The sequence below is a fragment of the Drosophila guanche genome, unplaced genomic scaffold (assembly GCF_900245975.1).
Source record: "Drosophila guanche unplaced genomic scaffold, DGUA_6, whole genome shotgun sequence".
Classification (NCBI taxonomy): Eukaryota; Metazoa; Arthropoda; class Insecta; order Diptera; family Drosophilidae; genus Drosophila; species Drosophila guanche.
In genome coordinates, this window is record NW_022995753.1 from 3,835,973 (window position 1) to 3,850,706 (window position 14,734).

The window sequence follows — 14,734 nt, forward strand, 5'->3', positions numbered from 1 at the left end:
CATCGAGACGTGCTTCTCGTTGCCCCTAAATCAAATTCCAAATTGCAGCAAAGGCGGGCACGGCCAGAGGGTGAGCCCTGGGCAGGGGCACGTGCCTGGACAGCTAAAAATGATTCCGCAGCGAGCCATGGGTTGTGCTGGTGCTGCTGGTGGCCCTGTTGGCCATTCGTAAACAATAAACAGATCTTTGTACTATGTTGCAGCAACATGTGCAGGCATGCACTCACTCTTAGGCCCTGCCCTATTTTCTGTGGAGAAAGATCGTTCTATATTTTATATTTGTACTGCCTTGGGGCACATTTTATTCGAAATTCTTTACTGCCATTCCATACATTTCTCGCTAAAGACGCTTCAGCCACTTATTAGACTTTCCAAAGTGGAAGTTCTCTTTGCAGACTCTCCATTGAATGCCAGAGAACTTTACTTTACTCCGCATGAAGAACGCGAAACGACAACATTTTAATGAATTATCATAGTGTTGAAGATGATTATCTTGGGTGCTGTCATTGAACCTGCTGTGTCCCAGGCATTGTCTTGGCTTCGTTTGCTCGCTCTTGCCATTCACATCGCACATTCACTATAGACACTGCCACTGCCATAACCATATCTATCTCTGTGTCTGCGTCTGCGTCTGACTTTATCTCCATCTATCTGCGGATGGTGGTTCCATCAACCATTTGTCATCTGGCCGATCTGGCCATGTAACCGACTCCCACCCGAGTCTCCCTTTGAACCGATCAAAGAGCTGTTGTTGTGGGCGGCGAAACGGAGGAATGGAATCTCGAATGGCTGTGGAGTGGAAGTAAGCGAACCCAACTCAAGATGATTCTCCCAAGCCCCGTAATTCTTTCCGTTGCCCCGTCTCCATTTTCGGGGGGCCTGTAATTATGTTCGATTTTTGTTGACGTTGCGTGCTGGAGCTCCTCTCGTGTTCTTCTCTTTTTGGGGCTTGGGGGGGTTTAAGTTTCAACAACATCTCAACTAACACACCAAAATGGGCAACCAGTGGCCATGACAGGAGCCGGACCGGGCCAGGCAGGCAGCTCTCCTTTTGGCCAGAATATTTTCGTGGTTCCTTTTTTAATCGATTTTAAATTGGAGATTGATTGATGGAGATTCTGTGTGTGTGTGTGTGTGTGTGTGTGTGTGTGTGTGTGTGTGTGTGCCAGCAAACCTGTCCAAAATGTAATGCCAACCAGCGGACACTTGACAACCTCTTGTTCCCCCTCTGTCCGATCACTTGAGCTGCATTTTCCTCAACATTTTGTACAATTTGTGTGTGTGTGTGTGTGTGTGTGTGTGTGTGTATGGCTCAAGTGGCCTCGGTTTTTGGTTTCCCACATGTCAGCTTGCATCCCACAAATCGTAAACTAATTGAGCATTTTCCGTTAGTGCTGTCGAAAATTTGATACGCCTTGAGCCCCCGCCGCTCGTCGCTCGTCGCTTGCCGCTTGCCGCTCTCATGTGGCAGCCAATCATTATCATTATTAGCACTGTTATTATCATCATTATCATTGAGTTTTCCCCTCGAAGATTTTTCCACATTTTTTGCTCTTTTCGTTTCTGATTGATTGAATCTCTGCGATCTTCGAACGCGTTGATTTGCATCATCGCCTCGGATCCGTGGCAGGGAGAGGAACGGGGCAGGAGCATACAATTTCGTGCTCAAGTCTAGAGTCTAGGGTATAGACCTCAGACCATGTGGTGTCTAAGTTGTCAGTTGGTTTGATTTTTTCTATCTTAAGGAGTTTTCTATGCCAAATTTAGATTTGCAGCCGCACAGATACTGCAAAAGCTGAGCTGTTCCATCAGTTAGCATTCGATTTATTCCAACTCAAAATCAGGTTAGTTGGGAGCAATTAGAAGATACATTTTGATCTGAAAGTAACCTGAAGCTAAGCAAGTGTCTTAAAAGGTCTCTTGGAACTACATACTATGTAGATACATCCAGCAAATGTCTGCAGCGCTTTCACCCCAGGCCCAGCCTTGGGAAACACCGTTAAATTCGGTCTCTTCGGTCTCTTCGGCCTCTTCGGTCAGTGCCGAAACCTGTCCAGATCGATAGATGTACGGAGGTACGTTTTCCCCCCGATTTCGAAGCTCCACCCGAAAAATGCAACACGCAGCACGCAACCTGTGCAGCATCAGACCATGATTAGGGGAATTTGTTCGTTCGTAGGTAACCGGGCCTAGAGAAACTCCAAACTCCAAACTCCAAATGGCGGCCACTAGTCGCAGTAGATAGATTTCCTACTCCAGCAAGAGAATATGCGGCATGACATGACTTGCCGACAAACAATTAATGTGTTTGTGTGTGCCTGGAAAAAGAAACCCATTAAAAAATGTTAATTTCCATAAAATAAAACCGTCTGCGAAGACAGAGCAGGCCATATAGAGAGAGAGAGAGAGAGAGATAGTTGGGGGAGCAGACCAGGCCAGCACGTGGCTAAAAGCCACAAAATATAAGACAAAAACCCCAAAACAAAAACAAAATCAAAAAAATCACCGAAAACAAGGCAAGGCGTTTGTTTGTGCATTTTAAAGTAGTTTTTTTTTTTCTCTTCATTTTTATCTTTTTTATTTGTGTGCGGAATGTATCGCTTTAGAATTTTGTGGTTATTTTTGTGTCTTATTTCTACGACTGGAAATGGAGTTGCGTTTGTCAAAAAGGAACAAAGTTATGCGTAAAATTTACATAACACGGACTCGGCCCACCTCCGAGCGAACCCCCATCAATCTGCTGCTGGGCGTATCTGTATCTTTGGGTGGATCTTGTTAAACGTGCATCTAACGTGGATTTATAGTCGGTGCCATAATTAGCTGGTCGAGGGTGTTGCTAATGGCGGCCAAACTACTCGGCTCGATTCGCTAATGAAGCCTACATCTGATGGGGCTCCACCAAAAATCAATTTGCATACCTCAAAGATGGAAATGATGGACATGTCGAAGATGTACATGGAATGGCATGGCAGAGCTGGACCGATGACCGCTGTCAGTTATGAGTGCTGTGGTCAGGGCATCCATCGCTGGTTGGGCCACACACAATGCTGAGTTTCCATTCGATTGGGCAGCGGTTCCAGGCGGTTGGCGGTTGGCGGTTGGCGGTTCCTCTTACATGCGCTAGAGTGGACGCAGCATCATCATCGCGCAGCTGCGCCTGGGATTGCCTTTCCTCGGACGGGTGGACGGGTGGCGGTGGGGCTCGTGTTTTGTCGGCACAAGAGTCAAAGTCAAATGTTGGAGAGATGCCCGCACCACGCTGGTGACGCAGTTCAAATCGCGAAACTATAAATTATGCTGTCAGTCACAATCAGCCATTGTCTCTCGGCAGTTCTCGATTTCGCGGTCTCCATGGGAGAGCCTCTCTTTCACTCTCCCCTCTCCCATCCCACTCTTTAAAATTTTCCGCACAAAGACGCCCATTTTCTTGATTGCCGCCGCTGTGGCTTTGTGGCTTCTTGCAGCGTATTCCTGGGGTGGATCAGTCATTGGACAGAGAATGTTTTAATGGAGAGAAACAACTGTTTTGGTCTGCACAAGGTTAATGGTTCGTATTCTAACCACAGTATTCCCTAGTCCATCAGTTGCTGGCTGAAGCTCACATTCTTTCCTTCTTTTGCAATTAAACTGCGCAGCTGCTGTCGCTGTGCCAAGTGTTCATCGCCTTTGCGCATGCGCGTCCAATCAATCGCGGTTGCTGCTTGCCCCCCACCCCGCTCTCCACTCACCGATTTGATGCGCGACGATTGGGAATGCCAAGTAGAGGTCCCCGCGCTCACCTTTAAGTGCAGCAGCAGGAATGCGCCGAAGCCGACGCCGACGCCGCCGCCGCCGTGACATGTTCGTTGGCGAGCATCAAACTCGTGCCAGAATTTGACTGCACTGCAGCGTAGGGTGCTGGTAGCCAAGTGACAGAGGCAGAGAGCGCGGTTCGTCAGCACAGGTTCGGACTGTGCTCAAGTTCGGACAGCGCTGTCGCCCACAACGGTGCGAAGGTGGCGCGTGGGCCGAAGCGTTTCCATACATAAATGCTTCGTTATCTATGGAGCGAGCCATGTGGGTGGAAGTTCGGGCTCGAGCTCGGCTTCAGCTTCGCCCTAACGAAATGCACGCCGTTAAATTGTCAAATTAAATACAACAACAACAACAGAAGAGGAACAACCGCTTGCCCTCTCGCTTCATCTTGATCTCGTTCCCACCACACACACACACGCACCCCTCCCACCTTCATCAACATCAATTCAATTCATGTTGGATGCAGAACAACTCCAGCAGCTGGTCAATTGGAAGCTTCAAGCACCGACATGTTCAAACGATTCATTCACAGCAGCAGCAGCAGCGCAGCAGCAGCATAGTCTATAAAGCAGAGGGATGGAACTGCTTTGGTAGCCGAATATTTAATTACCTTTTCCGACTAAATGATTTAGCAATAATACGAATCCCATCTAGAGCAACCTTTTGAGCAACAAATACATTTGGCTTACATATGTATGTACATTGTACCCTTTTGGAGAGTATAACAAAGCCAGAGTAGAAACTGCATTGATTTCTCAGGGTCGGAGACAAGCAGGCAACTCGTTTGCCTGCTGCTGCTGCTGCTGCTTTTGTTGGAGCAACTGAAACTGCAACTGCAACTGCAACTGCGAGTTGTGATGCTGCTGCTGCTGCTGCTGCTGTCGTGCCAGAAATGATGCCAACAGGTGCTCAACATTCTTGGCATAGTTTCTAGAGCAATTGAGGCTCACTCGATCATTGAAAGGGGGAGGCAGACATTGGCATGGGGATGGCGCAGAGACTAGCAGTGTGGCCCCACAAGATACTCGCACAAAACTAAAGCAGGTGGCTGGGTACTTGATTGAGCTATTGTAATTGTCAGTCATGCAGAGTCATGGCTGTGGCCTGGCCTGGCCTGGCCTGAGACAGGGAACTGGGAAAGGAGGCTGCTCTTGGACCTGCAACAATCTGTGGCAGTGAAGAAAGTCTGCTTGTACCACTCCCCTAGATCCAAATTGCTCTAATACTGCACGAAATTCGTTTTCTTTGCATGACCAATCGCTGGAATAGCAGATTTTCCTCACCATTTTGATATTTTTTCGATTGGTCACCGATTAATCGATAAACATGCATGTGGGCTGCTCATAAATGGGTCATTTATGGGTAGAAGTTAAAGCAACGGATGGGGGAACTGATATTTGATCGAATATTTGCTATAATTTGAAGGATCCTGCATTGGCTTTGGCTGTGGCAAGAATTAAAACCATTACTAAAGCCTTGCATGAAAAGAGACTCGTTCTAGTGAAACCTCGAGCGAAGCCCCTGCACCCTGAAATACAATCAAAAACCCAACTAATTTTATTTCATTTTCTTTGTGGCAAGCACACAACTTGGGCACCCAAAGCACTATCTGCTTTGGGGGCACCGTTTGCATTATGTCACGTTTTTCCGCCGAGGTCAATCCACTCCGCAATACACTCAACTCTTAGCTCTGTGCCCGGACTAATGGGAAGAATCAGTTGCTGGCGCCAGCATGGACCGACAAACAGACCAGATCGTGGCCAGCACACGGACGGGCAACAACTTAATGAGTGACCAGAGCTCATTAGCTCAAAGTCTGCGTAATTGTCGCAAAAATTCGAGTGCGTGTCCAGACAGAACTTCATAACTGGGCATTGGGGCTGTCCCAATCCACTGTGTGTGGCCCAGCGTTCCAGAGAAAGTTCTTGCAAAGCTCTATGCAAAATGTAATTCCTAAAAAAGAGAATTGCCTCTCACAGCAGGAGAACCAGCTGATGGATTGAGACATTTCGTTTTTAATTAGAGCTACATAAACATGTCGGCCAGCCTGCAGGAATTTCTACTTTAATCAACCAACTTCGATGGCCTGACTTTGTAGGAAATCCAATCTTAAACAAAACTTGACAATTAGTCAGTTGAATTGAAGCTGTTCCTTTTGCTGCAGTCTCTCGTGTCGGATCTGGTCCGGTTTTTAGTTGCAATTCAAAAAGAATTTCTAAATGAGGAACTCAAAAAAAGAGAACAAGTAAAACACGGAGCCAGATGAGTGCAAAATTACAAAGTTTATCAACATTTATGATGCTGCATCGTGCCCATTGGCATGCGTACAGAAATTGAATTGACAGCCAGATGCTGGCGAATGTTGATTGGATCATATCATGCCACAAATTGTGGCATTTCACGCAACAGCAATTGAAAAATGCCTCACCTATCCCATAACCCATCCCCTCAGCTCACTCACACCACAGACGAAGCTTCTCCATCAGCTCTGGGTCCGGGGCCAGCTCGATTAATATGCAAAGCAGTTTTTCTTTTGTTGCAGTTGGAGTTGCAGTTGCAGGTGCTCGGGCCGATTATGTTAATTAACCTGCGCGGGCAGCGAGCTGCGGCAACAGCATTGCCCTATGGTAGCATTTATCAATTAGCAACGTTTTGGGCATTCAACAATTAGCATAAAACTCAACTTGACCATAGAGACCCCGATTCGTTCGGTTATTCCCTCCCTGCCTTCTGTGGATAATTGGAAGAAATTCAAATGTAATTCTGGGAATCGAGGGCAATCGAATCTGGAAAATATATTCCAAAAACTAAGCATATCAAAAGAGATTTGTGTTTGGAATTGGAAATGGAAATGGATTCGTTGATCTAATAAATGTGTAAAATATGTTTTTGTATTCCCTGAAAATAAACAGCTGAAAAGTTTATACTTAACGAGTGGAATATTTAACGGATGGACTTTAGTCATTGTTTTCACTGTACGTGCCGAGAATGCCAACTCAATGCTGGGAATAGTTTGCATTCGTAATATTCAATGTGAATATTGCATAAATATTTATTAGAAAAAAACAGCCAAATGTTCAAAGAATATTTTCGAAATTGTTTTCAGTTTTGCTTATTCAAATTGTGTGTTCCTTTAATTAATATATTTTCCATTAAAATAATTATTAAATAGTAATAAATTGTTGTACATTTTTACCACATTCCATTGCTGCTTTTATGCATGGCTGAATGTACAGTACATAAATATTGAAAATGAATGAATAAGCTGCCTAAAAATAACCCTCCCGCCCACGCTTGTCATATAAAAAGTGACTTCGTGTGGAGGATGGTTCCATGGTGTAATGGTTAGCACTCAGGACTCTGAATCCTGCGATCCGAGTTCAAATCTCGGTGGAACCTTGCAACAACTGAACTTTTTCATGCTCTTTTTCTAAGCGATAATGTACGGACATATTGCTGAGAAAGTTTTTCTGTGCGCTCGCTCGCATTGCAAAGCAGAAATTGTGGCCAAGCAACAAGCAACAATAAGAGAATAAAAAATAAACAAAGTAAAAACATGATTCGTGCAATTTGATGAATGAATTGCGAATGACCGACCGGCTGGCTGGCTGGCTGGCTGGCTTGGCTGGCCTGCAATTAGCGGTTGCATAATTCCAGTTGGCCATTTCCGCTCCCCACACCGTTCGTTCGTCCGTCGTCCGTTTGTCTTTGGCATCCAAGTGACACACATTTTGTACTGTACTCTACGCACGCGGAATTTGTCATACATTTCGAGGCGACTTTCCCCTGTAAATAATCTCAAGACAAGTCCATAAATAAATCAAATTTTTAACTAACATTTTGCACCATTCGTTTTGCTCTTTCAGTTTGATTCCGAATGTCTGCCACCGGTCGCCACAGAATGGCCAGCACCACGACCACGCCCCTCAATGCTGCAAGCAGTGGCAGTGGCGCCCTCTATCGCCTGGCCTCAGCTGCCACGCCCACGCAGACGCCCACGCCCCACCAAATGGGCACACATCAGCTGTACGGCCAGTCGGCGCCAAAGCTCTACGCCGCCGGCTCCGTGGCCAATGGAGCGGAACGCAGTCGCCTGCTGGAGCTGCTGCGAGCCCCGAACAGCCTCACATCGCCCAGCCTGGAGCCATCCTCGAAGGGTCTACTGAATGGACCCGGCCAGAACAACTGTTTCCTCAACTGTGCAGTGCAGGTAGGTGCCACCTCCTTGACCCTGGCCCATTGAAGGCCACGCATCAATATTCGACACGAAAATTGTGTTAATTGTTGGCTCATCCTTTTGTTCGTTGAGTTGAGCAAAGTCCCACAATGGAACCACCCGCACCCACACCCACACCCACATCCAAAGTCTTGCCTCAGTTTCAGTTCTCAAGCATTTCACATGGCCTGGCAGAAAGCTGGGTTCTGCTTTGTATTGGGCGGAGGAGTGAGTGAGTCAAAGAGGGGATTTTGTGGAGTAGGAAGCGCCACCCAGTTGCATAAATTTGAGGAGCAGCTCTTAATAAACATAAATTTGTGTATTAATGATTGCCTAGTCGCATGGAGAATGGGGCCACGTCTAGGGAAATTATGCAAAAGTGGAAATTCATACAACAATTAGTACGATTGCAACAAGAAATGGGTTGGAGCGGCAGCTGTAGCTGGAGGAGCACCCAGCTTCAGGGTAAATGCTTCTCCTACAATTCTCCAAGTGTTCTGCTCTAGCGACAGTTGTTAACGGGTCTATCTTTGAGTCAATTGCGGCATTGGTCACACTGAAATTACTCGTTGAACTCGTGGTACTCCTCATCTACCATCTTCATACGTTCTCTCTGCAGATTTCAGCCACGGGATTGCCATCTTTAGTCATAGCAACGCTCAATTATCGATCGAGTAGATCTCAATCACACCATGACTCACATATAACAAGATACAGTAGTTCCCCCTGCCCCTTCCAAGTGGTCTCGTCAGAGTTAAGAGTTAAGAGTTGAGACTGGAGCTGGAGCTGGAGCTGAATGTGGGGCGCTGAGAGCTGGAAGCTGGCAGGAGGCGAGGCCTAGGTGCGGCCACTAACATTAAACTAATTGCACGGACGGCATGTGCTCTTATTTCGACTTCGATTTGATTTCTTACACACGAGTCGCAACAAGGGCGTGGCATGGGGCAAAGTGCCGGAATGGTTTACCCTATGTTTCAGTGATCATTTATGGGAGTTTTGGGTGATCGATTGGCAAGGGAACACTGCCAGAGCCCACAGCAGCCGCATATACCCTCAGAGACAGCGCCGCAATGGCAGTTCATGGAAATGGTAATCAACACGAGACAATGGCAATCAAATGTGGCCAAATGGGCGTGGGCCGAGCCCAAAAACAAACACACACAAAATCTGTTGACAGTTGCCAGCCTCAGATTCGTCTACAATTTCATTGTTTTGGCCTCAACTAACCCCAAATAACCGATCTCCAGCCTCTACGCACAATGTTTGATCATTGTCTAAAGAGTCTTTGGCTGTCTCTTGTTGAACTGTGATTGTCGATTGTTGGCAGTGGTTGGGGCCAAGAGTTTCGTTTTGGCTAAGACTTCCGCTGCACGCTGCAGCTGACGAACGCTGAGAAGACGCTGATGATTTCACTTGATATGCTTTTAATGTGTTTCTTTTGCCACAAAGTCAGAGCTGGAGACAAGAGCCAGGGCAGGGGCACTCAACTGCAACGAAAGGCAACCCTCGGCTCGACTGGGCGACAACAAAAAATGAGACAAAAAGAACAAGCCAAGAAGCAATCCAAGCGACTTCGTGTACGTCTTGGCTTCGTCTCGGCCCTGGCTGTGGCCCACTCTTTGCTCGGAGTGTAATAAAGTAGCTGCAAAACAACTGCACAGTCGCAGCATTTTCCTGGGCTTCAATTACAATGAAGGGGCCCCCGAGATGGTCAACAATTGGATCAGACCATGATACGAGCCAACACAAAACGGAAGGCACTAGGGGGTAGACGAAGAGGGCTTTGGGTAAAGGCTACACATCTTATGCTCATAGACGACTCGCACATCATTTCACAGCCACAAGTGGTACACACCGGGACTGAGACTGGGACTGAGACTGAGACTGAGACTGGAACTCCCCAGCCACTCCCCTTAGATTAGTTCACACGATAAGCCAAACAAACGGCATGGCCAGCAAGAAGGCGAACAAGGGGGAGTACTGGGGTGGGAGGGGTTCTGCCTGGTTGGCAGCTAATATGAATTTGATATTTATGACCAAAACCAAATGATGATTGGCTGTCATTAAGAGTGTGAGAGAGAAAAAACACACACTCCAAAGGCAAAGTGCGTGCCAAAAACCTTTTCCAGTTTATTCAGTTATAGTATATAATGTATATATGCATTTATATATCTGATATATGCAAGGATTTGTGTGTGCTACACCTGCGCAGTCGTTCAAGCAGCTGCCAAAAAAAGAAGCCAGCAAATGTGGCTTCGAGTCAAGACTCAAGACTCAAGACTCAAGTTGGTTCCGGCTGACGGAGTTGCCTGTGAATTGAAGAGCAGACTTTATTCTTCTTTATTTTTCAGCAGACAAGTTTCGTAGACTCCTTTGGCAGCTCTTACCTACCCCCACACTGACTACGTCTTGATGGTGCCCTTACCCTAACCCTTGCCCTGGCTGAACCCTCTTCTTCTCAGTGTTAACCTGTGTTTCCCTGTCTGACTGACTGCTGCTGCTGCTGGTGGTCAGTAGTGGTGGGCAGAGCTCAATGAGATCGTTTAAGCGGCAGTCAACAAAAAATTACTTTCTTTTAGCATTTCCCTTCACAGCTACAGTGAACACTCTTCCTTGCAGACTTCATTTTGCACTCCCTTTGCTACATTGAAGGATTCTAATTGGATTCATTAATCCGCTGCTGCTGGCATTATGCAATCCAATCACAGATTTTCCATAGGAAGTGGCAATTATGTGTACGAGGGCAACCCCATATGGCGACACTCGATAAATATTCATGAGAACCACAGCAACAAAGTAGCTCCAAATGGGATTGCAATCAGAGACAAGAGCCAAGAGACAAGAGCCAAGAGCCAAGAGGGAGCTACTGTTCTGAGCCATAATGGCGACTTCATTAGAACCGGAGACCCTTTGGGCGACTAATTGAGACATCAATTGAAATGGAAAAGCAAAAAGGTAACGAAATGGAGCCCAGGCCGGAAAACACTTTCCAACGGACCTTGTTTTGGGGCGACGCACACACAGAAATATTCAATTTCCAACACGAACAAAAGACTCGAGACACGAACTCGAACTTGCCACAGCAACAAGAAATGGTTCAGCCACAGTTTAAAAGGTTCATTGAACATGGACAACCACCATGAACAGCTTTCGAATGGCCTGACATGATGTTGTTGCTGTTTTTACAATTACCCAAACAAGTCTGAAGACGGGAGGCATACGAAATGCGGGTGTGGACTGTAGAGCCACCAAAAACCAACCACAACCACACTTACAATCATGAGCGTATGAGTAACGCTCTTTTGGCCCTGAAACAACAGCCAGCCGATGGCCCTGATGCCTACCAAAAATTTCACACAGAGCGACAGATAGACACAACATGATCAAGGAGACACAATGCCGGACACAATTACCGAATTGAAATACATTTTTTGGGTCGTTTTTTGTTTTAGCTGAGACACTGCCAAGTTGTGAACAGAAATGAGCAATAACCACAATGGACCCCGAGCGATGTACTGTGGCCCAGAATCTATAAAAAGATGACCACCAGCCAAAGAGGCTTTCAGGTGGATGAATATAAAATGGAAATGAGACACGCAGAGTTATGTCCTTTATCGCAAAATTCTCAATTTCCAGCGATTTTTGATGCCTCAATTGTGTTTTTGCCATCTCTTTTCGTTGTGTACACAAACTCACATCTCTGGATTTCTCATTAGCCAATCGACTGAGTTCCCCATGCCCATTATTATACTCTCTCATTAGGGATTTTTGTGTGGTGTTCGCTTTGTTGCAGCTTGCTGCCGTGGGGCTTGGGGCTTGGGGCTTGGGGCAGCGGCAATTTGCCTCTAATTGAGACACAATCAATCACCAGGCGACCAAAATTGTATTGGATTGATTGGCTGGTTTGGGATTGAAAGTCGCGCTACACTTCCGTTGCACCATTCATGTTGCATTTTCAATTAGTCCGCTCGCCGCTTTGTATTTACACGGCATTTACATTTACATTTACATTTACATTTACATTTTACAGACATTTGCGTGGTCAGAGTCGGAACTCGGACAACTTCGAGACCCAAAAATCACACTCAGACTCAAAGATCGAGCCAGAAAAAAGGTGAAAGCAGCCAACGTCGGCAAGATTAGAAATTCTCTTTTATATTTAATTTTGTTTTGGTTTCTTCGTTTCTTTCGTGTTTTGCTGTTGTTTGTGTGTCGGTGGTAATCGTAATGGTTATTGCTATTGCTATTGCCAGAGTGCCCCAAAGAATGCCCATTTCCTGTACCTTTTTGGGGTATTTTTGGCTTACACCAATTTTATTTTTGCGGCTCTTGGGCGATTTTCCATTTTCCATTTTCCATTTCTACATCAATTTCTATTTGGTGTCAAAACAGGTTTCGGCATTGCACAGTGGCTTAGAAACTGTCAAAATGTGTCCAATTTGTGCACAAAAATGAATGCTTAAAGAGACAGCTAAACTTTCAGAATTTAATCGATTTAGTTCTCTGATCCACTGTGGCAGCTGATTTGTGGCATATTTGGCCAGCTTCTGGGCTTCCACTGCTCCACATTCCAGCTGGAATGCATGCCCCGGACGCTGTGTTTCCCTGCTGGCGCTGCTCTTCGTGTGTGTGTGTGTGTGGCCTGGGAAATTTGGGAAAACTTTGATGTGTGGTCTCTCCATTAGGCAGCATTCTGGCCACGAGCCACCCACAGACAGCAGCAGCAGCAGTGGAAAAAGCGAAGCGTGGACCACCCTGGGAGGGTCACAAGGGGAGAGGGCAAAAGGGATTCGCGCTAAGATGCTTATGGGAATGTTTTTTTGTGTGTGTTGGAGGGAAATCAAATGATTAATGAGGTTGGGATGTGTCGCATCTGCTCTCCCAAGCAAGATGAATGATGTTTTGCTGCGGATCGGATGTGGGCTCCATCCATCCAAACAACCAGCGATCCGATACGATACGATCCATCGGTCGATGGCCGTGACAGGCAATTGGATTCAATTAGCCAATTACGCATGCCAATTGCCGAGGCACTGACATTTCTAATTATATATATAAGCGATGCCATAATTTCCACCAATTTCCAGCAAGTGGTGCACTGCAGCACAAGTGGAGCACGGAAGTTGCACAAGAGCCTGGGTTCTAGCAGTGATTGTGCCTCGGGCCAATGGCCAATTGCTAATTTGCAGTTGTGTCCATCAAAACGGAAGTTGGCCATAGGTGGCTGCCAGCCAGGGAGCAGCGCACTATAAGCCATCTCTCTGGCATCTCCATCTCTCTCTCTCTCTCTCTCTCTCTGCCAGTCGGATGTTGTTGTTCCTTGCTCCTCCTCGCCGCTGAGCTGCTTCCGTTTTCGGCGCCACACAATGCCAGAAGGAAGTGATCTTCCCCTCTAATTGATTGATTGCACAAATTGCCCCCTTCTATGGATGAGCAGAAGAAGTCTTGGCCAAACCTGATTGTCAGGCTAGATTTTGTGCAAGGGTTTGACATTTGCGTACTGCCTGGATGGCTCAAGAGTGAGATTTGCATATGGAGGAGAATGGGGTTTCTAGGGAAAGCTCAAAACAAAAAGAAATTTTTTATGGAATTTTTGCCGGCGGCAAAGAGAGCGGGCAGGGGTTGTGTCTCTGCGTCATTTACAGGGTAACAGCAAACGCCTACCAAACCCTACCCAACCCTGAACTTCCAGCCATCATTCAATCATTTATGCGGCCAAACGAATTTGTCTAGCTCCAGGCCTCGCCCCGGCCGCTAATTAATTATTCGAATTTCAAATTCGAAATTCCGCGTCATAAGGGGGCGCAACCCTGTGACCTCAATTCGAGTGTCTTAAGATTTATAAAGGCTTCAGGTTAAACAATTACAAATTGTTTTTTCAATTAATTGCTCAGTGGCTGGACTGGCCCTGGGGCCATAAATTCTTCCTGCAGGCAATCTGGCAAAGCTCTCGCAAAGCTTTCGAGAGCGGTCGCAATAACCCTTTTTGCTGCTTTGCTTTCTACCTGCTGCCAGTCCCCTCTCCCTCTCTCTCTCTCTCTCTCTCTCTCTCTCTCTCTGTGTCTTTGCAGGTTTTGTTCTCTTTTTGCGGTGAGTGTCTGCTCGGAGTAGCGGGACTTTGTCGTAGGTGGCTGATCACACGCGTCGCGACGTCAGCGTCAGCGTCGCCGTCATCATCGTCACCGTCGAGTGGCCCTCGGAAGACCCAAAAGTGTCGAGAATTCTTTGCTTTGTGCACTGTTTGGCGAATCGCCACTCAATCACTTGTCGATCATTGTTATTAGTAGAGTCAACCGCTACATAGCAGTATGTAGATTTATATTAACAATAATTATCTATTGCAATTGCAAGAAAAGCGCACAACTATTTTTAGATAATGCCAGCAATTGATCGATTCTTGTGCAATGGGAAATTAATTAATCAATTACACTTAATATACTTAATATTCGCAATGGTGTAATTGTTTCAATTAGCTTGGTCCATCCCCCCCCCCACACCACAGGGTGTATTCATTAATATTCTCATATTTTCGGAGCCCAAATATATAGGCTCGTTGGTCTAGTGGTATGATTCTCGCTTCGGGTGCGAGAGGTCCCGGGTTCAACTCCCGGACGAGCCCAATCTTTTTTTTTTTCTTTTTTTTTGGCTCTTTTTCTTTGTGGGCTTTTTTACTGGCGATTTTTAATCTGCGACTAGTGATGGGTGCGCGATCGTTATCACTAC

At 46.3% G+C, this 14,734-nt stretch overlaps 1 protein-coding gene and 2 non-coding genes across 3 annotated transcripts in view; all 3 read left to right on the forward strand.

The window, feature by feature from the left end:
* Positions 1-14,734, forward strand: part of LOC117588387 — a 45,762-nt gene that overhangs the window by 2,131 nt on the left and 28,897 nt on the right. The window contains 1 exon segment of the mRNA XM_034279615.1: positions 7,662-8,005. Coding sequence (XP_034135506.1) covers positions 7,673-8,005 — 333 coding nt within the window. The 5' untranslated portion in view covers positions 7,662-7,672.
* On the forward strand, positions 7,123-7,194 carry Trnaq-cug. The gene has a single exon. It is a non-coding gene; the product is annotated as a tRNA-Gln (tRNA).
* Trnap-cgg lies at positions 14,559-14,630 on the forward strand. The gene has a single exon. It is a non-coding gene; the product is annotated as a tRNA-Pro (tRNA).